The sequence below is a fragment of the Lacerta agilis genome, chromosome 9 (genome assembly GCF_009819535.1).
Source record: "Lacerta agilis isolate rLacAgi1 chromosome 9, rLacAgi1.pri, whole genome shotgun sequence".
NCBI lineage: Eukaryota > Metazoa > Chordata > Lepidosauria > Squamata > Lacertidae > Lacerta > Lacerta agilis.
In genome coordinates this window covers 54383358-54410022 of record NC_046320.1, presented here as the reverse complement: position 1 = coordinate 54410022, position 26665 = coordinate 54383358, and the positions used below count along the sequence as shown (strand labels likewise).

Genomic DNA, 26665 nt, shown 5'->3' with positions numbered 1-26665 from the left:
CATGAAATAATTTTTTTATTTTTTATTTTGTTTCGTTTTCTGCGGGTGTCACTTTGTGAAACTGTTGTTGAGCACTATTCTGAGTTTGGTAACACAACATACCGTATTTTTCCGTGTATAACACGCCCCCGTGTATAAGATGCCTCCTATTTTGGGGGACTCAAAATTAAGAAAATGGGGGGAGATTGCCCCCCGTGTATAAGACTACCCCTCCTTTAAACATTATTTTTTAGTAAAAAAAAAACACACCCTAGTCTTATAGAAGGGAAAGTACGGTAATTTCTAGCTTTTGAAACAATTGAAACTCCCTTAGAGTATGATTTACAGGCACAAGCAGCTTTATTAACTGGGAAGGTATATTTATTTTTGTCCAAGCTGGATCCACTATAATGTAGACAGCTTTTTAAAAACCTAAGTCAGATACTAGGTTAATATAAAGGGGAAACATTGTTAGGTCATGTACCGATAAAATGTATTTTATTTAGATGACAGAGAGTAAAATGCTAACAGTAACAATCTTCTGTTGTTACATTTTGCAATGCAAATCAGGATTTGGTAAACTATCCAGCGATTAAGCTTTTCTGGGGTAAAAGAGTTCATATAATACATATTATGCTAATTTTTCATATAAATCGTATTCCTCTCCTAACTTAATCGTATTCCTGTTTCTAACTTAATAACTACAGCCAGAATGCTGGTTGCAAAGGAAGTAGCATGAATCTACTCATCTTCACTAAAGGAATGGCTAGGATTACAATGATGTGTTGTATTTAATTAACTTTTACTCAGTGCAATTAACTACCATGACTTGATTTAGGTATATTTCAGCAGCTCTACCCTGTATAAAAGTTTAATATAACCCAATATGAATAATTCTTGTCATATGTTAGAGATTTCAAAGTGCCTACGTGCAGAAAGTCAGCTTATCACCTCTGTAGCAATTACCAGTTTAGTGTTATTTCCTGACACTGAATCTTAAGAGTTTTGTGTGTGTGTAGACTGAAAATAAAACATAAAAAACCACAGTGTACTTAAGAGGTTGTTTATAATATAGTTTAATGAAAAATACATTTTATTTGTCATAACATTCAAAAAATATACAAATGCTTGCTTGTTTGCATACAAAGGTTGATGCTTAAAGCATTTAAACAGTTTATTATATTCTTGTGATCCTCATACAATTAAATCTTCGCTATGTGCAACACACCCGTAGTGCAATTCCCAGAGCTCCTTTGCTGGGTTTGCTGTCCTTGAATTCCAAGCTCACAGCATTCTGTAATGGGATCACGCCAGACTTCAGCCAATAACTCGCTACAATGTCATCTATGTTGAAAGCAGCATAGAGTCAACATTTTCTAGATAATTGTCTTTTAGGTTTTCCACAAACAGCAGTCCATTTCACCAAAACAGTCTTCAAAGCAATCTGCCCTCACCATTTTGCTCAACTGCACTCAAGCCCAACATACAACTGACATTATCATTCATTATCATTGCACTTTCTTTATGTCTCCCTGCTCTTTAAATTACTTGACGCTGATCCTCCCTTATCTAGAAGATGGAGAGAGGCGGAGAACCACCACCACAGATCATTTTAAAAATCAAGCGTTTTAGAATTTACTGCCCTTAAGTAATTCGCTGCAGTTTCTAACAGGAAAAGAAATGACACCATGGCCATCAAAACTGGGTGGCAAAGGCATCTTTCTGTGGGCAGAAAACAAAGTTATCTGAAGCAGCTACCCAAAAGAAAAAAGTAACAAACATAATAGTGTAAAAGTCATTCCTGTATATAGGCATTCAGTACAACATCTCAGGCTCGAAAAGGCGGCCTCATACAAGACCCAGGGAAACCAATCAGAAATTTCCCTGTGGATTGATTGAGTGGGCTCTGATGCTGACCCAAACCACTAAAGTGATGCCTACATGCTATCATTGCTTCTTAACTGAGAGTAATCTTACCTGCAAAATGATATGGCTGCAATGTGTAAAATATATAAACCTATTAGCATGTTAACCCTTTTATGGGGAGACCATGGTTTACATTACAGTAAATCAAAAGCCGAACTACTTGTGACCTGGAAACTTAAATTCAGCCAGACACTGTAAGCAGGTAATATAAATTACACCTGTTCTACAAATGTTGTTAGCTGATTTTATATAATCAACTAATTTGGCTTATTCATAGGCTTGAATCTGAAGCTGATCTTCCTTGTATGCAAGGGTTATTTTACAGTTTGTGTGAGAATGTGGTTGATGAAAAAAGGAAATCCAAAGAGGTTTGCTTGTACAACAGCCTACACAAAGCAAACAAACACTTAAGTGTTTGCAGAACAGCACCAGCAACCATTTCCCTTCTGCTCACGGTTCTTTTTATGCAACCCCATAGTCTGGATTCAAAGCACAGTTAAAAAATCAAAAATTGATTTATTAAATGATGTTCTGCATCAGCACTCATAATAGTAACTAATATGAAGTAGGACCAACTAGGTTTGGTTTTCTGTCTTAATTTGTATTACCGGTAAATTGAAAAGCTGTAGGATGATATGTTAGCCATACTCAGGGTAGATCCATAAAGATCAATGAACTTAAGAAACATGTCCATTTATTTCAATGGGTGTACTCTGAGTATGACTTAATTGGATATCAGCCTAAATTAATAAATACATGGATAATGCAAGGCATTAAGGATAGGGAAGGAAAAAATTGGAGTAGGGCTCCAGTGGGCAGGTATACAGACTTGTGAAAGGGAGGGGGATCTGATTCTTGAAGCCCTTCCCAGACTACATACAGTTCAACTTTTAAAGCTGGCTTATACCAGACCAGTAATCAATTTAGTGCAGTGCTGCTATGCTGACTGTACTTAGCTCTCCAGAGTTTTAGGGAGACAGTCTTTGCAACTCTGCTACATGAGATCCATTAACTGTGCTGAATCTGAAATATGATACAAACCAAGCATGTGCTCTATTACTGAACTATGACCCCTCCCTAATAACATGAGGCATATGCAGAGCACCACATTTATTGGATTTTTCCAGCATCTTGGACCAGTATTTTTAGAGAGGGCCAACTCCACAAACCTGCCTGTCTACACGTAAAAATCTGGGGGAACAATCCTGCAAAATAACCCATGAAACCTCTGACCCTGGTGCAGTAAAGTATTTACACCTGTGCTTTCACCAAGACCATTCCTGTCACATATTTAATTGCTTTCCTGCTTGGGTCCAGAATATTATCAGGAAATCTCACAGCAATCTTATAGAATCAAGTTCTCTCTACAATCACAAAAGTGTAGTTAGTATACAACAGTAAAAATTAAGCATAACCTGATATTATGACTGAAATGCACCAAGTGAGGAGATTTGCCCTGAGAAAAGGTTTTTTTTTTTTTTACAGGCACTAAAAATCTGTACAAACATTTAAATATAGGGTGCCTGGTCTTTTTATAACAGCAGAACTACACATTATCAGAAACAGTTCCCTGGTGGTCTTGGGTTTCCCCAACACTGCCAGCTAAAAATGAAGGATTGGTAAAAAAATGCTCAGTGTGATGATGTCAAGACATGAGGTAATTTGAATCATGTGCTACTGAGGAGGGGGAGGGGTTCTGACACAAGGCTGTTGTGTTTTTGGCAGTAACCCCGTGTTTCTGATCACATGCAGTTCCACTCTTATTTTCAAGTACACTGGGCAAAATTGTAACCCCTGAGAGCTTTTGGCCACAATACAAGACAGAATTAAGTGTGCCTAACTCTGCGCAGGGTTGTGGTGTGTGTGTTTGTGTGCAAACATGTATCTTGTAAACTGTACAGAGAAACATTTCCATGAGCACCGAGTTAGAGGAAATATGTCACTGATCACACGGATTCTAATATTATGTGCATGAGAATATGTCTGAGCTACTGTGGTATCCATACTGTCCGGCAGTCTGAAAACATCATACAAATCTTTTGTGCATCACATGCAGGCTTTGAAAAATAGCAGAGAATACTTGGAGAATTAGATTTTTTTGAAAAGAATGAATGAATTCATTTTCTGTTAAGAAGCATTAAACTGCAAAAACAAACCCAAAGCTAGAAAAATAAAATTATTTATACCATACAAAAAATGGGGTTGTGACCCATTCATTTTTCAGAGTTGGTATACAGTGGTACCTCGACCTACGAAATTAATCCGTTCCGAAGGTGCACTCATAAGTCGAAATCTTCGTAAGTCGAAGGCACCATCTCGGAATGGTAAAAAATTCGGAAGTCGAAAAAAGCGCATTCAAATTTTTGTAAGTGGAGGTATCTTGCCGCCGCTTTCCCCTCGCAAGTGGAAAATTTCGGAAGCGGCGGCCATTTGGAAGTCGAAAGATATGGAAGTTGAGTCGCTCGTAAGTCGAGGTACCACTGTGATTTCATTTCATACAGGGAAACGGGAAATCCACATATTAAATCACCCCTAATTAGAGATATGCTTGCAGAGTATTTAATAAGGATGTAAAATTTCAGAGCTTTTTCACACATGCCATAGAAATTATCTTTGAGCCCCTCTCATGCTATTTGTAAGCACATGTGAATGGTGATAATGCAGCTCTGACTGTGCAGGCATCCCATTTTGAAATAGATTAAATAGACTGAAGGAAGGTGGATTGCCCTTTTAGCCTTCATTTGGTGCCATGTGTGAACTGGTTTTCCATGCACCATTAATACCATAGAGGTGAATCCTTTCTGGAGCAGGTAAGTGGAGGACTCTCCTGTCCTACACTTAAATCGGCACCGGCACTTGTAATCATTCAGCTTCTTTAGTTGTGGTTGAAGGAAATACGAATAAAGTCAGGGGGTGTCTTGGGTAAATGGCGTGCATGAAAACACTTTCACACTGCAACAGATCAAATGGTCTACCCCTATACTATCAAATAGTTTTACATTTAGTGTTCAAAGCAGGTCAACAATCAAGGCCACTGTGATGCTCACTTAAACCCATTGAGATGCAACGTGGCCCGATAAATATGTACCTTTGAGCTCATCAAACTAACTAGTTCAATTAAAAAAAAAACCTCCAACAATGTGAAAAAAACAGAACAAATCCTTAGAGTACTATAGCTTATTTATTTTGGCTGGGAGCTGCTGCAAATGCTCCCATCAGTTACACAAAGCACCAGCAAGCATGTCTGGTCTTTGGGGGGGACTTGGCTGCTGGTTTTATCAGCCTAGCATGGCAGTTATGGGACATGCCCTTAGTTTTGACATGCCTTGGCCATTTATTAAGACTGATACAGCAACCCCCTTTTCCTAATGATCTATTCAATAAAAGATGTTTCTCCTTTAAGCTCTGTATCATAAAGTACTGCACAGCAATAACGTGAAATGGAATTGTACGTACAGCCTTCAGTATCTCTATTGAGTATCTTTTTCTTACACAGGCTTTGCATGTTTCAAGTTTCACTTTCTTCACTACAGGTGCAGCAAATGAACTCAACTTAGACTGACCGGTAATGTTGTGTGAACACACATGGCCTTCACTAAAATCTTAGGATGTGTGAAATCTCCCCTGGGAAATGTTACAATTCCTGTATTGAAACTACTCTGGGCTTCCCTTGAAATTCCTCATACAGTGGTAACTCGGGTTACAAACATTTCGGGTTACAGACTCTGCTAACCTGGAAGTAGTACCTCGGGTTAAGAACTTTACCTCAGGATGAGAACAGAAACTGCGCGGCGGCAGCAGCGGGAAGCCCCATTAGCTAAAATGGTACCTCAGGTTAAGAACGGTTTCAGGTTAAGAACGAAAAAAAAAAAAATATCCTTCCAGTAGCACCTTAGAGACCAACTAAGTTTGTTCTTGGTATGAGCTTTCGTGTGCATGCACACTTCTTCAGATACACACAAAAGCTCATACCAAGAACAAACTTAGTTGGTCTCTAAGGTGCTACTGGAAGGAATTTATTTATTTTTTATTTTGTTTTGACTATGGCAGACCAACACAGCTACCTACCTGTAACATACCAAGAACAAACTTAGTTGGTCTCTAAGGTGCTACTGGAAGGAATTTTTATTATTTTTTATTTTGTATCTGAAGAAGTGTGCATGCACATGAAAGCTCATACCAAGAACAAACTTAGTTGGTCTCTACGGTGCTACTGGAAGGAATTTTTTTAAAATTTTATTTTGTTTTGACTATGGCAGACCTACACGGCTACCTACCTGTAACTAAGGTTAAGAACAGACCTCCGGAACAAATTAAGTTCATAACAAGAGGTACCACTGTAATTTCTGCAAATTCACTTTAGACAATATTCCATGATAGTGAAATGATGTGCAGAACAGCCCTTAGAGCACCTTAAAGAAACTCCTGTGTTTTGCTTTCCTTGGATGCTTCACCTGAGGAGGAAGATCCAAATTCACTCCAGTGGCAATGCTACTAATATCACAATAGGCAAATGACAAACCTCCCCACAAGAGAAACGCAGCACCTCATCCCTAGCTAATTGATCTAGTCCAAAAAGTATTGATTTCAATGCAACAAACAGTGAACGGAAGGTATGTCTGTATGTTTGGGGGATAAGTACAGGGTTAGCATATCTGACAGAGCATATTCTGTCTCTCTCAGCTACATATGGCACATATGCCCAGTAATCATGGCAGGCCAGGGAAAGTCTCAAGTTCTCCTGGGTGGGTCCTAAGTGTAGCTAAGATTGAAGTGCCTGCATCAAGTAAACTTCCTACAACATTTCTCGATTTCAAAAGCTCACTAAAGTGTTAATTCTCCTTCCTTGAGAAAGCTTTGAGGTAAATCTTTGAGCTTTAGCTTGATGCCAAACATGTAACTGGCATAGGACACTGACAAAAAATAGGTGGTTATGTTTACATTCATAAAATATTTTCTAAAGAGACTCTCCAAAATTCATACATTTGCAAAAACACAAACACAAAAAAACATGTTTAGCTTAAACACTTGGATAGAAGGGAAAATTAAAGTTATCTTTGCCTTTAAAATTAAAGGTGAACGCCTTTTGCATATCTATATACAAGACTAGAATATCAATGAGAATACCACTTGTTTCTACATGAAGATTCAGTGATGGGGTAAACTTCACCAGTTGAATTTCTGTCTGCTGCAAAACTCTTAAAGGCACCTAGCCTGCTAAAGAAAATTAGTATCCCTAGATTTAAGTACATTCCTTTTCTAGTTTTCTGATCTTTTTTTTAATGTGGTCAAGGCTCCTTATAAAATGACACAAAATAGTACAAAGCAGCAAATTTTGAATTATAAAGCAATCAAAGCAAGCTTCCAGTTATTTTCACAACCGAGTCTGCAAAAAACATAATTAGTGATTAAGGCCCAATCCATCTAAATCATAACTAAAAGTGCGATCCTATTCACATGTATTTGGCAGTAATCCCCAATAACTTAATGTGATTTGCTTCAAAGTAAACATGCATAGGATTGGGCTTCACATACTGCTAAAATCAATGTAATCCCATCCATATATAATGTGAAGTAAATCCAATTGAATTCAATGGGTCTTACACTTGGGTGAGTGGTTTTATGCTTGTAGTCTTAATCTTGCAACTAATAAGAGGGATCCAAGGAGATCGCTTTGTCAATGCAAGCATTTCTGCTTGCCTGATGGAATGATCTCCCCTTTCCTTCCCTGTGTGCTGTTTCTTTGAGTCTTCCTGCCCGCCCTTAGCAAATGGGGCGGGGGGGGGGGAGAGGTAGGGAAAGCCTTGCTGTGCTAGCTCAAGTCCTATTGTGGGCTTCTGCTAGCAGGACCTGTTAGTTGAATCCGGCCCAGGAGCGCCAACACCTGGGGGCTGAACCCTTTTGACCCCCCCATATTTGTTGGGGGGGGCGCATCTCAATGTTAGGTGAGGTCAGAGGAGCCAGGAACAGGGCAGCAGTGCGGCTTCAGTGGCCAGCTCCTTCTCCTCCTCCTGCCGTGGAAGGGAAGGAGGGGAAGTCATGCTGCTGCCGCATTCCTAGCTCCTCCAACCTAGTGCAATGTGGGAACATTGCACATCGCATCCTGATGTGACGTCGTTGCATGCATGACCTCCTGAAGGAACAAGGGTCCCCCAATCTGCCTCACAAGCTGGTGCCTCTGGTTGGGCCCTGTATGTTTTCACTGGGGCATAGACATGACTGGCTTTAGCTAAACTGGAACCTAGGTGCATTGAACCAAGCTCATCAAAGTGCATACCTATAATGTAAACCAGGTCCTAACTCAGCTCCTACTGAAGATTATTTCAAGAATACAACTTGTGTATTCTTTCAGGGGAAACAACATGTGTTTGCTGTTACTTGTAAACTTTTAATACCTTTGAAGAAACGGAACTAAATTTGAAATGACTTTACATCATCTTTACATGTCTTTTTCTCAATGGAGTGGACCATGAAAAACAGATCAAATTAAAGCTTCAGGAAAACTACATGTTACACACAAATGTGTGTATCAAATTCCTCGCAATCAATATTTTTTTTAAAAAAGAAACACAGATGAGGGAGGGGCATCTAACCCTTCCCGTGTGGAGTTTTTGCAGTTATGTCAGGGAACAGGTTAAGCACTTGCCTTCTTTCTGCATTCTATTGTTTTTCCATTCAAAGCTGCTTTTCATTAAAAAGCAAACGGCTTGCATTGTTTCTTTACATGCATTTGCATGTAACATGTAGTTAGCCACATGTGTTAGCAGGCATAACAATTACCTTGCATTATATATAGACAGTTTACAAAAAAATACCACAACTCACCCACCCACACTTGCATAATTAAATTTATGCACAGTTAAAAAACAGGGGGAGGGGGTGTTATACAAACATGAACATCATCAACACTTGTGTTGTACAAAAAATGCATGAGAAATACATGACAAAGAGAAAAAGCAGCTTAAATGAGAGCTTAGCATTACCAAGTCGTTTTCAGATTAAGGGAAAGAAATTCTCGTTGTTTGTGCCTGTAAGATAAAGTACAAACAAAAAATAAATCCTTGATTTACAGAACAAAGTTTGTTAGAAAGCATCTTAGAATAAAGGTCCAATTCTCTCTCTCTCTCTCTCTCTCTCTCACACACACACACACACACACACACAAAATCGTTGGACATGCTGCTTTACCGTTCTTGATAGGGTTATATCCAACTCAGTCACACTCACCCTAGACTAGCCATCTCCATTAAACACAGCGGGTTTAAATACAGAGGGAGTACTCTGAGCATGGTTTATATTAGATACAACTCATAATATTAGATACAATCCATAAATTCTCCAGTCCAAAATCCGATCTCAGAATCATAAAGTTGGAAGGAACCTTGAAGGTTGCCCAATCCAACCCTGACATGCTTACATCACTTTCTGCTTCTGAATCTTAAATCTGTGTTAAATTCCTCATTCACAAAAACAAGAGTTGCAACCAAAGTTGGTAGTAAAATGGTGCAGGAAATTTCTACCTTTGAAGTCACTCCCAAAACGATTTTCATTATGCTGAGGGCCACCAGTTTCTATTTTTATACCAAAAACATATTGAGACAAAGCCCAAGCAGAATGTACCTCTGAAGTTTGAATCTTAAGTGTATGTGATTACAGTGTATAAAATTAAAAGCGTATAAAATTATGCATTTTGTGGAGAAAGAAAGAAAAATATCCCCCTCCCATAACACCAGAACTTGTGGGCATCCAATGAAGCTCAATGTTACAAGATTCAGGACAGATCAAAGAAAGTACTTCTTCACACAGGGCATAGTGAAATTGTGGCATTCACCCCCACAAGAGCTAGCGATGACTACCAACTTGGGTAGCTTTAAAAGAGAATTAAACAAATTCATGGAGGATAAGGCTAGCAATGGCTACTAGCCATGTTGGCTTCGTTCTACGTTTAAGATCAGAGTCAATATGTCTTTGAATACCACTTGCTGGGAATCCAAGACTCACGTACTGCTTGCAGGCTTCCCTTGGGCAGGTTACTTTCTTGATTACACCTTGCACTGAATCCACAAAGTAAAGGTTACTCTAGATGAGGTAGTGGGCCTCTTGCATTAAAAAAAGAATACCAGCTGCCTAGACTGGATTAGAGCCACAGCAGTAGGGGATTGGTAGCCCTTTCACCCAAAGCTGCTACTCCCCACTCATGCTGGGCAGGTAGCTGCTTCAAGGCGGGGGGGGGGGGTGATTTAAAAATGAAAGGAAGGCGTTGGAGGGGTGTGCTGTAAGCCCAACCTGGTTACCCTATAGCTGTTTTTAACCTTTTTTTAAAAAAAGAGTGGGAGGTGTCCTCCTGCCATCTCATCTAAGTGCACACTTAGCTTGCTTGAAGTTCTAGTGTACAGAGACCGACAAGGCTATTTGTGTAACCACAAATACCTGTATAGAGTATCCACTCTCCCATTAAGATGAAAGATTTATTACACTCAACTCAAGCTTATCCCTCCGTACACAGATACACCTCTTTAAGAAAGAAGATGAGACACTTCAAGTGGGGGGAAAGCATCCTAGAAAATGAAGTACAATATGATGCAGGAGAATCTTTTGCTGATATTGAACCTTGGCCAAGACATACAGCAGACTCTAGGCTTACCCTGCTCTCACCTACTGGATGCAATGAGGGCCAAACTAAACATTGCTTTAATCACCATTTTTGAATACGGTGGGGCTAGCCAGGTCTCAATTTTTACAAAAAGCCACCACAAGTGAGCCCAGTCCAAATCAAGACCTTGACATGGTGGTGAACTCTTTTCACTTCACTGTTTCCCTGCTGAAACCCAAGCTGCTATATGCCCTAGGCTTTTTTTTTTTTTTTTTTTTAAAAAAACAACAACTATGGGTTGTATGCAACTGGAGGGGGGGTGCCAGTCAAAATAGCTACTATGGGGGGACATAGCATAACACAACTTTCTTTTCCTGTCAAGACTCCTGTACCTTTATCTATACATAATGAACAAAAACTCCACCTGCAGAATCTCTGCTTGTTGAGCAGCTGTTAAAGCCCTACCAGAAAAAAGTTGGCAACTCTACTGTTAGTATGAACAGTCTCATATGTCACAGATGAGTGATGAAACTGCAGCTCAGTGGCTCTTGGCATTTCTTTGAAGTGTGTAGTGTGAGCCAGGTGGTGATCTACAATCTCGCCACTTCTGTGATATGTCAGAGCATTCACGCTAACAGTCAACACACACAGACACTCCTCACTTTCTTCAGCTCAGCTGTTCCTCTGAATTTATCCTGCCTTATAATCAAACAGGGACCACTAAAAATCTGATGCGTCTCATCTTCCAAAACATTCTTCTTCTGCTAACTCTCTCTTGACAAAAAACCCTAAAAAACCTATCTTGGGGAAGATGCAAGTGGGTGCATTAACCAATAAACCAGAAAGTGCTCAGATACAGAGTTTGATTAATCCATTACAGAAAACTTTAACTCGCCCCCCCCCCCCCAATTAATCACAGGGCTACTACACACATGCAACAATGCCTACCTTTAAGGACATCACTTTCTGCATAGGAAACATGTATAAACCTCATGTACACCACCATGTGAGTGCACACATATTATTCCCCTTTGGCAACTGCTTCCTGGTGTGAACATACGAGAGAGCCACTTGTGACAAATTTAATAACTAATCATAATCAGTACCAGCTTATTCATGGGGATCGAGAAAGGGCTGCTCAAGTTGTTAGCGTGATAACCAGCTGCCCTGAATCAAAGGTAAAGGTAAAAGCAAGCTCTCAATGTGCACAGTGCCTTACCCCACGGGGCTTCCACCTCACAACTCACACATTTGTAGTAAGTAGGGTTGCCACCTTTGTTCTGGCAAAATACAGGACAAGGTTGTGATTGGAATAGTGTTGTTCTTTTTTAAATCTGATGAAGTGACTTCAAAACAATCCATTACAATCCATTGCAACCTAACAGGATGGCTCCTCTGGAATTTGTAGGTGTGCACACACATGAATTCATAAAACCTCTCTGTGCTTGGTGACCCACAGCTGAAATACATTTCCATTCACACACCCATTCAAACCCATGCAACTTGGCAGAGATAGAGATAGAGAGAGAGAGAGAGAGAGAGAGAAGACCTGACACCCAGGTCAAAATTGTACCCATACAGGACGTAGCCTTTTGCACTGAAACAGGGGGCAATCCTGTATTATGACGGGCAGGTGGCTATCCTAGGACGAGTGGGCATGCATGGGTGTGTGTGTTTGGGGGGGGGGGAGACCCTTTCCTTACGTTGCCTGTGAGGAGGCCTGGGATAACAAACACGCCGCCCTGGCTTGCTGGCCAAGAGCCCAACTCACCCGTGGCAGCAGCAGCAGCGAGCAGCAACATCCCTGGTCGGGCTCTCCATCACCGGTGCTCCACGACGAAGCGCATGGTGGTGCCGTCGAAGGAAGGAGGCGCGATGATCCTGGGCCCCAGAGGCTGCGAGGTGATGCTGATGAGCGGCGCCTTCCCCTCGCCAGGAACCCCTTGCTGCTGCTGCTGTGGCGGCTGCTGTGGCTGCTGCTGCTGCTGCTGAGCAGCTTTGCCTGTGGGCATGTAGTAAGGGCTGTCCGCCCCGGGGCTGGCGGGGCCGATCTCTCCACCCTGCTGCTGGGTGAGCTGGCCTTGCAGGGCGCTGGCAGGCAAGACGGCCGGCAAGAAGCCTGGGTAGATCATGTAGGCCGCGGCCGGGGCGCCGTAGGCTCCCGCCGCGCCCAGCGCCAGGGAGGACACCGGGAGGGTCATGGGGGCCACGGCCGGAGGTGGCGCCTGGGCCGGCAGGGGCACCTCCACGTACTGCCCGGTCTCGGGGTCGAAGAGGCGCCTCTTCTGAGGCGGCGGCGGCTGCAGCGGCGCGTCCACCACGTAGCACTGCCCGGTGCTGAGGTCCAGCAGCACTTTGCGCTGCGCCTGAGGCGCCGGGAAAGCAGCGGGCTCGGCGGCCGCGGGCGGAGAGAAGCACAGCAGAGGCGTGGGTTGGGCAGCGCCTGAGAAAGCGGCAGCCGCCGCGGCCAAGGACAAGGCCTGAGGGAAGAGCTGCGCGGGGGACACTTCGAACTGAGGCTGCTGCTGCTGCTGCTGCTGAGGAGGCAGCGGAGGATGGGCGGCCTGAGGCTGCGGGGCGGCTGCCTCTCCGCGCTGCTGTTGCTTGGCCGCCTCCTGCCCGTGGGTCTTGCCGGTGGGCTGGTGGCTGCACAGGGCCGCCGCTGCTGCCGCCGCGGACACTAGGCCCGGGCGGCCGCCTCGGTCTCCTGACGCGGCTGCCCCTGGCTGCTCCGTCGACGACGACGCCTTGAGAGGGATGGCCAGGTAGTTTCCGCAGTCGGGAGCCGCCGCCGCCACCTTGGGTGCCCTGTCCGGCTCGACTAGGCTCCCCTGCCTGTCCCCAAAGAGCTTGATGGAGCGAGGCCCGGCTTGGCCTTTCAGGCCTCTTGGTGGCGGGTCAGGAGATGGCTCTTGAGGTGGCTGCTGCTTGGCCTTCTGGGCCTGGGCATTGAAGTTGAAGGTGCTGCGGGGTGCCACTGGGGCCCTGCCTCTCTCTGTGCCCCCTGCGGCCTCCCCACGGAAGCCCGGCCCTCGTGCCCGCTCCCGAGCCTGTGCCAAGCTTTCGAAGGTCGCCATCTTGGCTGACACCTTCTCTGCGTTCTTGGTTGGGTTGGCAGTCCGGCTGCGGGGTTGGCGCTCAGGCGCAGGCCTGCTGCTGGGGGAAGTCGTCAAGGCCGCACTCTGACTGGCATCCTGGTCCTCTGCCTTGGCGCTGGCCGTGGACTCTTCCCTGGATCCCGTGGCTGTGGCTCCCCCCGTGGTCCTTTCCTCGCTGGTGATGAGGGACAGGACGTGGCTGTCAGTGATGGGCAGCGGGTCGCTCTTGCGCTTCCACTCGTTCTTGTGGAAGCTGTAGAGCTCCTCCATGCTCCGGACGGCCGCTGTAAGTTTCTCCAGCGCTTGGTGGTTCACTGTGAGGGGTGCCTTGGCCACCTCTTCCCGTGGAATTTCTTCTTCGCTAGCCACCACCAGCGGGCCTACCTTGCTGCTTTTCTCCACTGGTGTAGGTTGAATTTGCGGCAGCGGCGGCTGTGGTTGTTGCCTCCAGGGCACAGATGTTTTGGAGACTATCTTCAGCACAGCAGGCTGGCGAGGGTCGCTTTTGTTAGGGGCGATTGTAGCTACGGGCAGCCTCCCTGAGGTCCTGTGCACCAGGATTGTCCCATCTTGGCTGGATGGCAGCATCTTGCCCCCGCTACTTGCTTTGGCCCCTGTCTCTGAAGCCTTGCTGGCGCTCTTGACCTCCTTGCTGTTGCTTACTGCCTGACAGGTTATCACCATGGGAGACACAGGTCTGGAAATGCCTGCTGTCACCAGCTGCTTGGGTTTCTGCTCAGATGTTCCCTGGTCCGAGTTGACACTGCCTCTGTCACTGTTGTTATCCCCCGACTCATGGCTGTAGCTACTCTTAATTAGTTTCCTGACATCTGTAACCTGATGGATAGGCCCTTGCACCTTGTGTTTGTTTTCTCTTACATCACGTACCAGAAATTGAGGCACTTTGTCCATACCTTCCCCTTTGAATTGTTTTTGCTGCTGGCTTCTGGTATCTTCAGCTGCCTTGAAAAAGTTTGGGACACTTCCAGATAGCTTGGGTGTGAGGAGCTTAGCAATATTGAAAGGGTGATCTTTATTCTGCTGCATGCTACCTAAGCTGATTTTGATCTCGGGAGGTTTGGGCTTTATCATTGTGGTTGCGATGGCAGTCTGAGCTGCTGCGTTGGTTGCTGTAGAATATTTTGTCACTTGTGTGCTGGATTGCTTTTCTTTGGTTGTTTGTTGAATATTTGGGACAAAGAGACGAGACATTTTAGTTGATTTGCTGGCTGAGAATTCTCCCAAATCAGCCTTCCAGTCACCTTTGGATGAAATTTTCAGTTTTCCCACAGGAGCTTTCTCCTCCTTGTTCTCTGCTTCTTTTTCTTTCCATGTTCTAAATGCACTGTTCTGGCTGCGGAGAAAAGTTGCCTTGAGAGTTTCAGAAGCACTCTCTTTTATTTTACATGCCTCTTCTAAGAATGTTTCAGAAAGGGATCGATCCAGGCTAACATTTCCCTCCCGGGGAGTAGATGGCTTGGAGGTAGGGGACTTGCTGTCAAAAAACTCCCCCAAATCATCTGCTGTTACAATAGTGTAATCAGAGCTGCCTTCTGAATATCTAGAATTCTGTCTCTGCAAACCCCCACCTCTTAACTTTTCTTTGAAAGCACCATCTACCTCTTTAGAAGATAAGGAATTGGACATACCAGAATATGTGGTGTCCGAGATTTCGCCCCTTTCCATTTTGAACTCATGCTCCAGTTGCATTTTCTTTGAGATAACATTTTTGAGGAGACTAGATGCAAACTTTGATTTATTCTGTGTGCCTTCCATGGTTTCTGCAGCCAGCCCAGTTTGTTTGCAAGTTTCATTGCCCAGCTCCTTTGGCAGTGTTTCTGTAACTTCATCTGTGCAACTTGATCCAGCAGCAGCATTTTCAGAAGGTTTAGCAGGTCTGGGGACACCCGCTTTTATATTGCTGCTAAAATTCAGAGTCTCCAATAAAGTAACAACCCGGGAGCCTGACTGGATCCGTTTTTCAAAGCAAGGCGGTGTCTCAACATGTGTTATTTCTCCATCAAGCTTGCTGACAACAAACTCTAATGCTTTAGTCTGTGACTTATTGGAGTGAATGTAGAACTGGTCACTGGATGTCTTTGTCCCAGTGCTTCTGTTCCATCCTGCAGATGCGGTGCTGCTTTTGAAAAGATTTTGCTCTGCTTTCTGCCCAAGGCTGCCACACTTTAAATCCAAGTAAGTTGACCACCGGTTGATTCCTAGTGTGTGATCCGAAAGAGATGTGGAGGATTCACTGGAGCTCAAGTTCAAGGTATCAAAGTAGGGATAAGCTAAGCTGCGGAATGCCCTTGCTGTCAGGCTTCTTACTTCTTTATCTGCATCATCCAACTCACTTACCACACTTGAGGCACCGCTTGAATATCCTCCCAATTCTCTTGCTCTTATGGCTCCACACCTTGTTTGCAAATGTGCAGGAACTGCAATAATTTTTTTTGCATAGTCATGAAACACATCTTGTTTCAAACTTGAATTTCGTTCATGAGCTGTGGAGACACAGAGGCTCATGTCGCCTTCATGCTTGGCAGCATAAATAATGTTTTGCTTTTCGTGCTGGTTGCTAGGCTCATTTATAGCCCTGGAAGTTGGTTTGATTGATAGGAGTATCTGGCCTGCAGAATTCTCACTCATGTTGCTGAGGTTCTTGGACTGACTTTCTTCCGAGCTGGCGCATTTGTCTGTGCTAGGGGTATCATTTTCAGAATTAATGCTGACTATCTCTGTACTGCTGGTATTATCGATACTGTCTGTCTGATTATTGGGATCACTGGTGGTCGTGCTGAGATAACAGCTATTGTCCTCTTCTGTCTGGGTATCTGCAAGAGTCTCCTCACTCCCAAAGGAAGCGTAATCCACAAAGGAATAAATCACATTGTTGTCCTCGAAATCCCACCGAGAGGCTAACCCATAATCAAAGTCCATGTCATGGTCCACTTCGCTAAGCTGGATTTCATGGGTTGTAATATAATGTGCTTCATCATTATTGTTACAGTTGTTCTCACTGGTGTAGCTTTGCTGCGAGTGCATCAGTTGTGAAGCATGCCTGCACCCTCCTCTCTGGTTACTCAGACAGATTTCTTTGCAGTCTGCATCATCGTCCTCATCACTTTCATATCCAAATGAAGAAGAGGAGGTTTTCCCCTCCGTTCCCATGTCATCCATTTTTGGAAAGCTGCCTGTCTCTTGTACTGGCGAAGGACAAGAGGATGAGGATGATTCTGGGCAGCCATTTGTGTAAAGCTGAATGTTGGAGATACTAGGGGACAAAGTGTTCTCAGACCCTTCTGAGCTGGTGCCAGTGATGCTTCCCCCCACCTCATCAGCCTTCATCCCCACAGGGGAAGGAGTGCCTTCCATTTTAGATTTATAATCCTGGGGTGCTTCATTTGCAGATTTGTCTGCCAGCATATTGTTAGCCAATCTCTTAACCTCACTGATCCCATAAGGTCCATTTTTAGGTTTGATAAAGGCCACTTTACTTCCATTTCCTGCCAAAGTCAGTTTTAGAGTTTGGGGACTCTCTCCCCTCCCTCCAGGGAAATCATAAATCTCCACATATTTTGATTCCTCAGATGAGGATGTTGATGGCTCTTGAGAATGGTGCTTCATCATTCGGCTGTTGCTTTCTCCAGCATTTCCTTTTTGAGTGATGATCTGCTCAGCAGGCGATTTTGTAAGCAGTTCCATTCCGATCACTGCAAGTTGACTGAAGGGAACAAAGAGATTTCGACCAAGACTCGAAGCTGGGAGACACACACGTGTCTCCAGTGGTGTGGTTCCCAACTTCACTCCCTGCAGTTTAGCGGAAGACCCTGGAGAGACGCCCGATAGTCCCGCAGTGGTAGTAAGGCGGGTGGCTGCTGTTGTCTCTGCGGAGATGGGGGGGTAGCTGCTGCTGCCAGTGTCTTATTCCAGAGCTATGAAGTACAGTTGTTGGTTTGGCACGAAGAGCTATCAGTCTGAATGCCATTGGTAACTGAAGTAGCAGTATTAGCAGCATCTGCAGCTCAGCTTCCCCAGACATCCCAAAATGAAGAGAAAGCATATGGAAATTCTTGTACTTCTAGTTATGAAGGGGGCGGGGGGTCCTGTTCAGTATATAGTCGTTATATAGTTAGAGGAATATTAGCCTTATTTATTACGTAGTATTTGGATGGAGAGAATGCTCTGTGACAAGAAGAAGGGATAGCAGGGTGGAAAGCATATACTGCTGTTTGAAGTGCTAATTTTAAATATATAAATAAAAATTCTAGACACTTTGCATGGACAAGAAGCTCACAATGAACTAAGTTTTCATACAGCATTGAAGACAACATATTACTTGCATTTTTAATAGTAAACTTTTTAAAACTTCTGATTTTTAGTTCATATTAGAGAAGTTAGTTTGTCTAGCACCTGGTTGAAATTTCATGCAAAAATGTTTAAAGTATTTCATGCCCAGAGTATTTCAAAAGTTTTTCTTTAGAGTAGCCCCTTATCAAAATTATTGTTTTCCTCCAAAATACTTGAAGCAAACATCTTCTGGATATCTTAGAACACATATAGTTTAATAAAAAGAATTTAGGTAATTTTAAATTACACAGAATCTATCAGTTAAACCCTCAATCCTATAAACTGAGTACAGGAGGAAAGAGTTTTAGTCAAGACATGTCAGCCACAATTAATTGCACTTAATTCCCATTAGAGTCAAGGGGACTTAAGCATGTCTAACTTTATGCTGGATTGTGGCCACCTGTTATAATCAGATCTAATCACATTTCAGCACAGAAGACAATTTATAATCTTGGGTAACAAATCATTTACCTTCTCTCTGACTCCTGTAAAGCTGTTCCTTGGATAACAAGCAACTTTTTGTACCTCACAAGAAGAAAATAATTTCCTACTGAATCTTCAGATATGTCTTTAACCGTCTGGAAAGAGAAGTTGAAGAGAAGCACTGGGAAAATGTTAAACTGGTTTGGATTTTCATAGCCACTTTGGTGAGAGTAATGAAACTGTGGAGCATTTTTGTAAGATCAGTGTAGCTTGCTAGGTCAAAACTATTAACTATACATAGACTGTGTGTCATATCATCCGATTGAATAAAGTACTATTTTAAACTATCACATTTGTACATAGCAGAAATAAATGTGTTCAGCCATCAGTCACAGCAAGAATCCCAACCCCTGCTAATAAAATGTTCTTGCCCATCTTTCTACTTTCAAATATTTAAGGTGGAAAGCAGTTACTGAGAGCAAGGAAAATACAAACAAAAGATGTTGAATTGTGGATCAGGTAGAATTAAGTGACATTTGCATAGGAACTGTAGTTTGGAAAAATTCTTCATTTGGGTAACCTGTGGTTGGAAAAACCATGTTCCAAAATGTATACCTTCTTCTGGACCAGAGGCAATGTTCTTTACCATGTTTTTTCTTTACAGTGTTCTGCTTTAAGACAATGTTGGCCAATATGAAAATTAAGGAAACAGTTCCATAACCATATAATTTGTTTCTATTCACTTTCTTTGAAAAAGAGTGTAGTACAGAAATGCTAAATATTCAGAATTATAAAACTTCAAAAGAATAAACACTTGAGCAGCACTAAAACAGCATATAACTTTTGAAACAGCAGGGGATGGGGCATACATCAAGTGCCTGGCTGGATAAAAAAAAGTGTTTATAGACTTCCTGAAAGCAGGAAGTAAGGGAGCCTGTCAGATCTATTCAGGGAGAAAGCTCCATGACCATGGCACCACCACCAAGAAGACCCTTTCCATGGTGCCGAAGTACTTAAGATATGTCTGTAAATGGTTGGAAAGGGGAGTCAAACCCACAGTGGCATCCTCTCTTTCCACTGGAGACAGGCCAAAGACTATCCAAAGACTATCTTAGGGTTAAAGTCAATTAATATCAGCAAAGGTAGACCTTTAGGTAACCTGGGCGTCTTTATTATTATGCAACAGGGATTTCTTTGTTGTGAAAAGGATCCTTCGAAGACATTTCCTTTCCATCGGTGGGAAAAGGAACAGCACTAGAAAACTCGAAGAAGGAAGGAGTGATGTGTTCCACAGTGAGTGTTTCCTTTTATCTATGACAGCTCAGATTTGGTCAGTAACATTTCCTCATAACATCAGGTAACTGGTTGGGGTATAGACTTCTATGTAGCATTGGCAATACTGCATAAGGTGAAACTTGTGAAACAATGTAAGATGGAGTCTTACATGTCTTTAGTAGATAGAAAGATTACTAACATTAAAGATGATTAATATTGAAATAGAATGAAAATAGATCTGTAAGAAAGGAGGGAAAGAGAGTGAAATGTGCCACATTCCATCTTCTTTAGGAGAAGAACTTTGATGATACTCAACAATGGGAGAATATTCAAATAAGGTTTTTTAAAAAAACTAATCTACCCACTATACAGTAGTCTATTCATAACTGGTAATTTTAAAGTAATTGTTGTCCAGAAGCATTCTGTGACTACAAAATAAAACAGTTTTAAAATTATAGTTAGAATGAAGACAGCATTTCTAGGAAAATGGAATGCTCAGGTTATATTACAGGCTGGACATTCAATCAGAGTAAGGCACTGAGCCAGTCATACAGTGTTCATAATGTAACAACCTGCCATACAGGATAGCCAAATTTGGGAATCAACTTGGATCATGAATCACTTCTCAGGACATCTGTGTCTAAGATCAGGTGGGAGGGATTTAAGTCCCTGGGCAGTAGAAAGGAAAAGCATCACAATTTCACACTTTAGCATCTGGTCATGGAGAGCTATTTCAAGTGTCCAGGAAGGTCCAGTGGGAGAAAGATAATTTCCAGGGAGGAAATTGATTACGAAGGACAAAAACTGGTTTGGAAGGACGTCTGTTTTAAGAGAGTTGCCTGCAAAAATTATCCCCAGTTACAGCCTGTCATCTCTGTACCCAGTATGAAAATACAACACATTTAATGACGTTTCCACTACATGCCAGGGGTTCAGATTGTAGCTTGCTTTTTGAGGTTTGCAAGTCACCGTGGGCTGACTGGATAGCACCAAGAATTCCATTCGCTTGTACAAAACGGCCCTCTAGTGTTGAAATATGATATTGTATTAGTTTCTTGGTGTTTCAGAAGATAAACACACACCTTCAAAAAATATGTAATCTCTTACTTTAGTCTACAACATGGTCACTACTAGGAAAGTTTAATATAGAATATTTTTCATAAGAAGAATTAGATACTGAGGCCAAAAAAGGAAAAAAAAGAATTAATACATAAGAAGAGTCCTGCTGCATCATGACCATCTAGTCCAGCATCCTATTTTTACAATGGCCAACCAGAATGCTTACAAGAAACCCATAAGCAGGACCTCAGTGCAATAGCACTCTTCCCACATGGTCTGGTTTAGCCTGAGAAGAGTCTTGAGGGCCAGCTAAAGATGCCTGATACAATTAATACTGCAGACTTCGGTGTGCAGCAGAATTTATTTGATAGAGTGTAAAGTGATTTACTTTACATAAGCACCTATTGCATCAGGCTGCAGGAGAGAGGGGGGGTCGGGGAAGGGAAGGGAAGCAGGGCCACTCCATCTGTTCAACTGAGAGACCAGCTTCTGGTGCCTCCTCTTCAATTGTTTTTATTCTAATCAATTGTTATAAAAACCAAGATCAGGTGGCTGAGTTTCCTTTTATTATTGATTTTATAGCCACTGTATGTTTTTTTCTGGTTGAAAGGTGGGACAGAACTGCTTTGAAAAAATCTAAATGTAGAGCCACTTTGGGCCTTCTTGCAGTCAAACTCTGGTTGAAAACACTGTACCAATGTCTTCCTTTCTGGTTTGTGAATCTTACACTTGTTGGAAGCTTCCTACATAGTGGAACTATTTTCTTTCCATGCTAACTTTTTTGTCAGGAAAATAATAACCAGTATATATTTAATAATGAGTGGGATCCACTGAAATTTAAAGAATTAGGAAACTGATTATGATGATGAGGAGGAGGAAGAGTGCGGAATCTGTTTCAGCTAAAATAATCTGTTGCAGCTAAGATTTGCACAGGGGCAAAATCTTGTTATCCTTAGTGTAATCTTTAGCGGTTTGGCTTAAGTACAGTAGTACTTGTCATTTAGATGGATAGTTAACAGGACAAATGCATGTAAGAACTGGAATTGGAAATGGGAAGAATTTGTTTTTTTGAGATGGGTTGTTTATTGTGGTGTACTTGAATAACAACTATCAATAACTTAATTTATTTTTATATTCATGTTATAATGTTGAGTTACATTTCTTTAAAAGCAGGAAAAATTGTAACTTCATTTTGAAGTTGCACAAATATTTCACTGCCATAGGACTCTTAACTATCTCATTCTGCTACATTTGTAGATCTGACCTTATTCTTGAACAACTTATACTAGATTGTCTTTTCTGTTGAAGCATTCTGAACATCTCAAAACCAGAACTTCTGTGCATTAGAGACCTATTTTCATGACCTTAAAAACATTTTTAATAAAAAACCCACCCAAATCTTTAGTCCCCTGTTTCATTTGAGAGATTAGGATCATAATAAGCTATTTTGCACATGTCAAACACTCCTTTTCAAATTTGCCTTTCTCTGCAAGCGCGACCCTCTTCCGAGGAATGGAACTGTAAACCTGGACAGGTTTCAAGACCTTAACCTGAGTGAGATTAAAAGGATTTAGAGGCCTTACATTGCCCCTTAGAATGGGAGACTGCATTTCCTCTCCAGGATGAGAAAGGATCATATTCTGGCATGCTGTATTACACAGTGCAATGTGCTGCCTTGTAACTGAAGCCCTGTTAGTGTCAGGGGCAGAAGTACTTGCGAAATAACAGATACAAAAAAGTACTCCCTTTCCCCTTAATCAAGTCACACCATCACGCCAGATGCTCTTTGCAAACACGCTGACCAAGGCATGATGAAGTTATTAAATTGTTAACCTTTCGCATCCCCCCCCCCTCCCTGGCTCATCTTGCTGCATTTATTTTAGAAAGAAGCACCTTTTAAAGAAAGCAGAACTACTGCTCGATTTCTGTTGCATGAATGCCTTTCCACCAAACAGATTAAGAGCTAAACACCTGCCATCCTGACATGCAAATAATCTTCACTACATCCATCTAGAATTTACAGTGCTGTTGGCATGAAAGAGTATTTATGGGAATAGCTGGCTTTACTGAAATCCAAGGAGATAGCATTTCAAGCACAAGCAGTGTGTATCATGAGAAAAATTGAATACAAGAAGTTTTGTGGACACACACACTTACACTTATGTGCTTCCTTTTAGCTCCCTTTGTCCTTGAAACAGGATAAAAGGCCTTCATTGGGTGGGGTGGGGGAATCAGTGAGGTGAAAATCTAGGAGTACTTCAAATATTTGGGCTTAGACAAGAATAAAGGACAAAAAGGTTGTCTCTCTCCCATTTCCACATACAGAAGGTGACTGGACTTACTTATTTAAATCAGACAAGGGAACGTATTTCTTCATCCAGATCATAGTCAAACAATGGAATATGCTTCCACAAGAAGTAGTGATGGGCGCTAACTTGGGCAGTTTTTTAGAGGATTCAACAAATTCATGGAGGATAATGGCTACTAGCTAACATGACATTTTTCTACCTCCACTGTTGGAGGCATTATGGACTTTGAATAGGAGTTGCTGGGAATTGTAGGTAGGGATAGTGCTCTTGTGCTTAGATCCTGCTTATGGTCTTCCTATAGGCATCTGATTGACTACTGTGAGAATGGGATGCTGGACTTGACGAGCCACTGGCCTCATCCAGCATGACTCATGTTCTTACTTCAACAATAGCAGAGAGACGGTGTCTTACACTGCACCTGAGGCCACCTGCTGGGGCTGATGGGAATGATAGTCCAACAAAATCGGGAGAGTACCATGTTGGCAAATTCTGACACAGGAGAAAAGTTTTTTTACAGAAGCCCCAGCCCAAGCTAATGGATGGAATCATTCTCTTGCCAGCCCTAAATCCCATACCCTTGGTAATCACTCACAGACAATGAGAGACACTTAAAAAATGCTTATCCCACTTAGAGGTATTATGTGGTGCCTCTACCACCCCATTCTAACTACTCAAGGATTCAGGGTGAACAAGCAATCCATGTAAATAACTATTCAGAAAACAAACATTTATTTATTTTTTTAAAAAGGGAGCTCAGCCTGTATTAATGGATGGCATAATGGGAGAGAATTCAGCAATTTGCCCAAAGTTTCCTAGTCAAGTACAATCTCCTCCTAAAAAATAGAGACTAAAAAGGATGTGGCCCTTGTGCAAACTCAACAGGTTGACACAAAAGGAGAAACACCTTCAACGGTGATCCGCACCAGTTCTACCTTTATCCAGAAACAGCCCTGACCAAACCAAAATGACTGCCATGTAGACACAGTTATAAAAATGCCCTCAGGGGGCAGACCTACCTCCTGGGTCATGCGGGTCTGTCTGCTACTGCTCTCAATTCATCCTCACAGCAGCCAGGTACGTGGGGGTGGGGGCTAGATAGCAATGCCTTCCCAGGGACAGATGGTCCAACTGCTGCACCACTTGATGTCTCCATCTGAGCAGAATTTCCAGGCCTCGAGTTGCTGCTTCTCTGGCTACGCCTCTGCGGCATTGCTGTTGTATGCAGGGTAAACAGTCATTTGTACTAGCTGTGTGTTTGTGAAATAAATATAAATGGAATGGACTGTAATAGCATGTGAGAGGTCAAATAGTTGAGATTCAGAAGGAGCTCTGAGTGATGGAAGTTTGGTTTGCAGTGACATCATTCACTACTTGAGACACCCTGAACAGTGGTTGAGATGAATATTGGAGTTTTTAGGCCAGACAAAAGAAAGTACTTCTTCACACAGTTCATAATTAAACTATGGAGTTGGCTCCCACAAGATGGAAGGACAGCTGCCACCTTGGATGGCTTTAAAAGAGGATTAGATCGATTCATGGAGGGTAAGACTATCAATATCCTGGCTCCCACCACTAGACAAACAACTCAGACTCTTGGCGTGGGAAACCCTAAACGTTTTATTAAGGAAATCGGTAACACAATATTTGCATCAGTTCAGAATAAAGGTTGCAAGGTTCAGCAGGTACAATGGCAGAGCCTAGGATACATGGCTATGCATAAGCAAAGACATTCCAACACCTGACATGTAGATGTTAAGCACCATAGAGGATACAATCAAACCCTGAGGAACCCCATACTGAAGACTCCACAGGACCAAAGATCACCCCCCAAGCACTCTTTGGAAACAACCATTCAAGTAGGACTGGAAACACCGCAAAGCAGTGCCACCCATTCCTAACTCGGACAGTCACTCAAGAAGGATTTCATGGTCGATGGTATGAAAAGCTGCTGAGAGGTCAAGGAGAATGAACAAGGACACATTTCCTGTGTCTCTTTTCCAACAGGTCATCATACAGGGTGACCAGAGCAGTTTGTGCTAAAACTAGGCCTAAACTCTAATTGAAATGTATCTAGAAAATCAGTTGCCTGGATCTAGTCACACACACCAGGCACATTGGACAGTTACTCATTTGAGCCAGTTGGTGATATATCATTCCATTGACCCTTGATGTTTATTTACTGCCCAGGTTCAGTCAGTGCACTATTGCAGTAGCATGATGTAGGAGTCCACCTCTTAGATAGCCTGCAGTGTGAACTGGGATCCTCTGCAAAGCATGAGATGATGCTGATGCCAGTTAACATTGCAGGTTCTCTGCATGGTGGGGTGGGATGGCTTGTGCTGCTGCTCTGCCACATGATTTCATAGCCACCCTCTCCTGAAAATACATAGCAAGATTCAAAATACTGTATCCACATTCACTCTGAACCAGGAATCAAGATACACGTATAGAAGGCACAGAGTCCCCTGCTGGTTTGGGAACTGCAAGCACAGATTGGGTGCAGATATGTAACAGCATTAAGATGTGAGGCATCCCAATGCAGGTCCTGTTTATGCTACATGCTATGAATCTGGAAGCAAGTTCCATAATGCTTCAGTGCAGATGGACATTGAACATACCCAGTTGCTAATGTTAGTCTAATGAAAATTTGACTCTGGGATGTGGGTATATTTGGTTTCCCTTCTCTGCTATGCACACACAAATCCGCATTGTACATTTGTGCATACCATGAAAATGCACACTTTTTGCCCAAAGTAGCACACAGGTATTCATCGTTCTGCACCAGTCCTTGGCTACACTCCAGCAATTTTTAATGGGATGAAATGTGCATATTAATCTATATTTATGCTGTTGATCTGCCAGCTTGAGACACTGGATTTAAGCAGCAGCCAGGATTTGCACTGCTTTAATGTTCTTTGCCATATTAGCAACAATCCGTGACACCTGCTTTTGGTGATACTGTATTAACTGAAGCTCATGCACTGCAAATTTCTTCTTTGGCTTGCCTTGTGGGGCAAAGAAGTACTTTCTATCACATGGTGATGGAAAGGCAGATCAAGCAGCTCTCAAAGCAAAGCCTCCATGAAACTGCATTTGCTATATATAGATGAGTGCAATAAACACCATTGTGAATTGTTTTCCAGTCTGCTGTTTGAGATTATTTGCGTGAGTGTGTGTGTTTATACATATATACCTACACACTGAGATACAATTAGATCTCTGTCATACACATGACCAAATTTAATATCATTTAGGCTTCAATCCTAACCTCACTTACCTGGGAGTCTGCCCCACTGAAATTGATAGGACTTAATTTGAGTCAAATGTGGTTAGGAATGTGGTGTTAGTAAATTAGTCAATACAAATTATAGTGAGAGAGGTAGTGCTTGGAGTCTTAACACTACAGCTGCTGTAAAAAAAAATCAGTAAGTCAAAAGGTGCAATCTTGTTTATTTATTTATTTATTGTCTAATAGCAGTAATAATTACCATCCATGATACAAAACTAAATGTAATAATTAATAAACATTTAAAAACATCACAGCAACTCAAAATAGTTTTTGTAAATTAACTGAAGGCTAAAATGTATCAGGAATGAGAGCACGTATACCTTAATGAGCTTCTGAACAGAATTCAGAATTGAATTTCCATCTA

The 26665-nt window shown here is 42.4% G+C and overlaps 1 protein-coding gene and 1 long non-coding RNA gene across 2 annotated transcripts; one reads left to right on the top strand and one right to left on the bottom strand.

Annotated features, from left to right (window-relative positions):
- Positions 1–1039: 1039 nt before the first annotated feature.
- On the bottom strand, positions 1040–17841 carry C9H4orf54 (chromosome 9 C4orf54 homolog). Its single transcript, XM_033160444.1, has 3 exons — positions 12270–17841; positions 8889–8933; positions 1040–1323 (listed from the first exon to the last, which is right to left on the bottom strand). The coding sequence occupies exon 1, from the start codon at positions 17299–17301 to the stop codon at positions 12319–12321; it is 4983 nt and encodes a 1660-aa protein (XP_033016335.1). The 5' UTR covers positions 17302–17841; the 3' UTR covers positions 1040–1323; positions 8889–8933; positions 12270–12318.
- Positions 15737–22839, top strand: LOC117052996. The gene is made up of 3 exons (XR_004427336.1): positions 15737–15792; positions 19556–19662; positions 22587–22839. It is a non-coding gene; the product is annotated as an uncharacterized LOC117052996 (long non-coding RNA).
- The last annotated feature ends 3826 nt before the right edge of the window (positions 22840–26665 follow it).

Excerpts from the sequence above, each read along its gene's own strand:
- C9H4orf54 (XM_033160444.1), bottom strand. The coding sequence starts at position 17,301 with ATGGAACTGCTTACAAAATCGCCTGCTGAGCAGATCATCACTCAAAAA.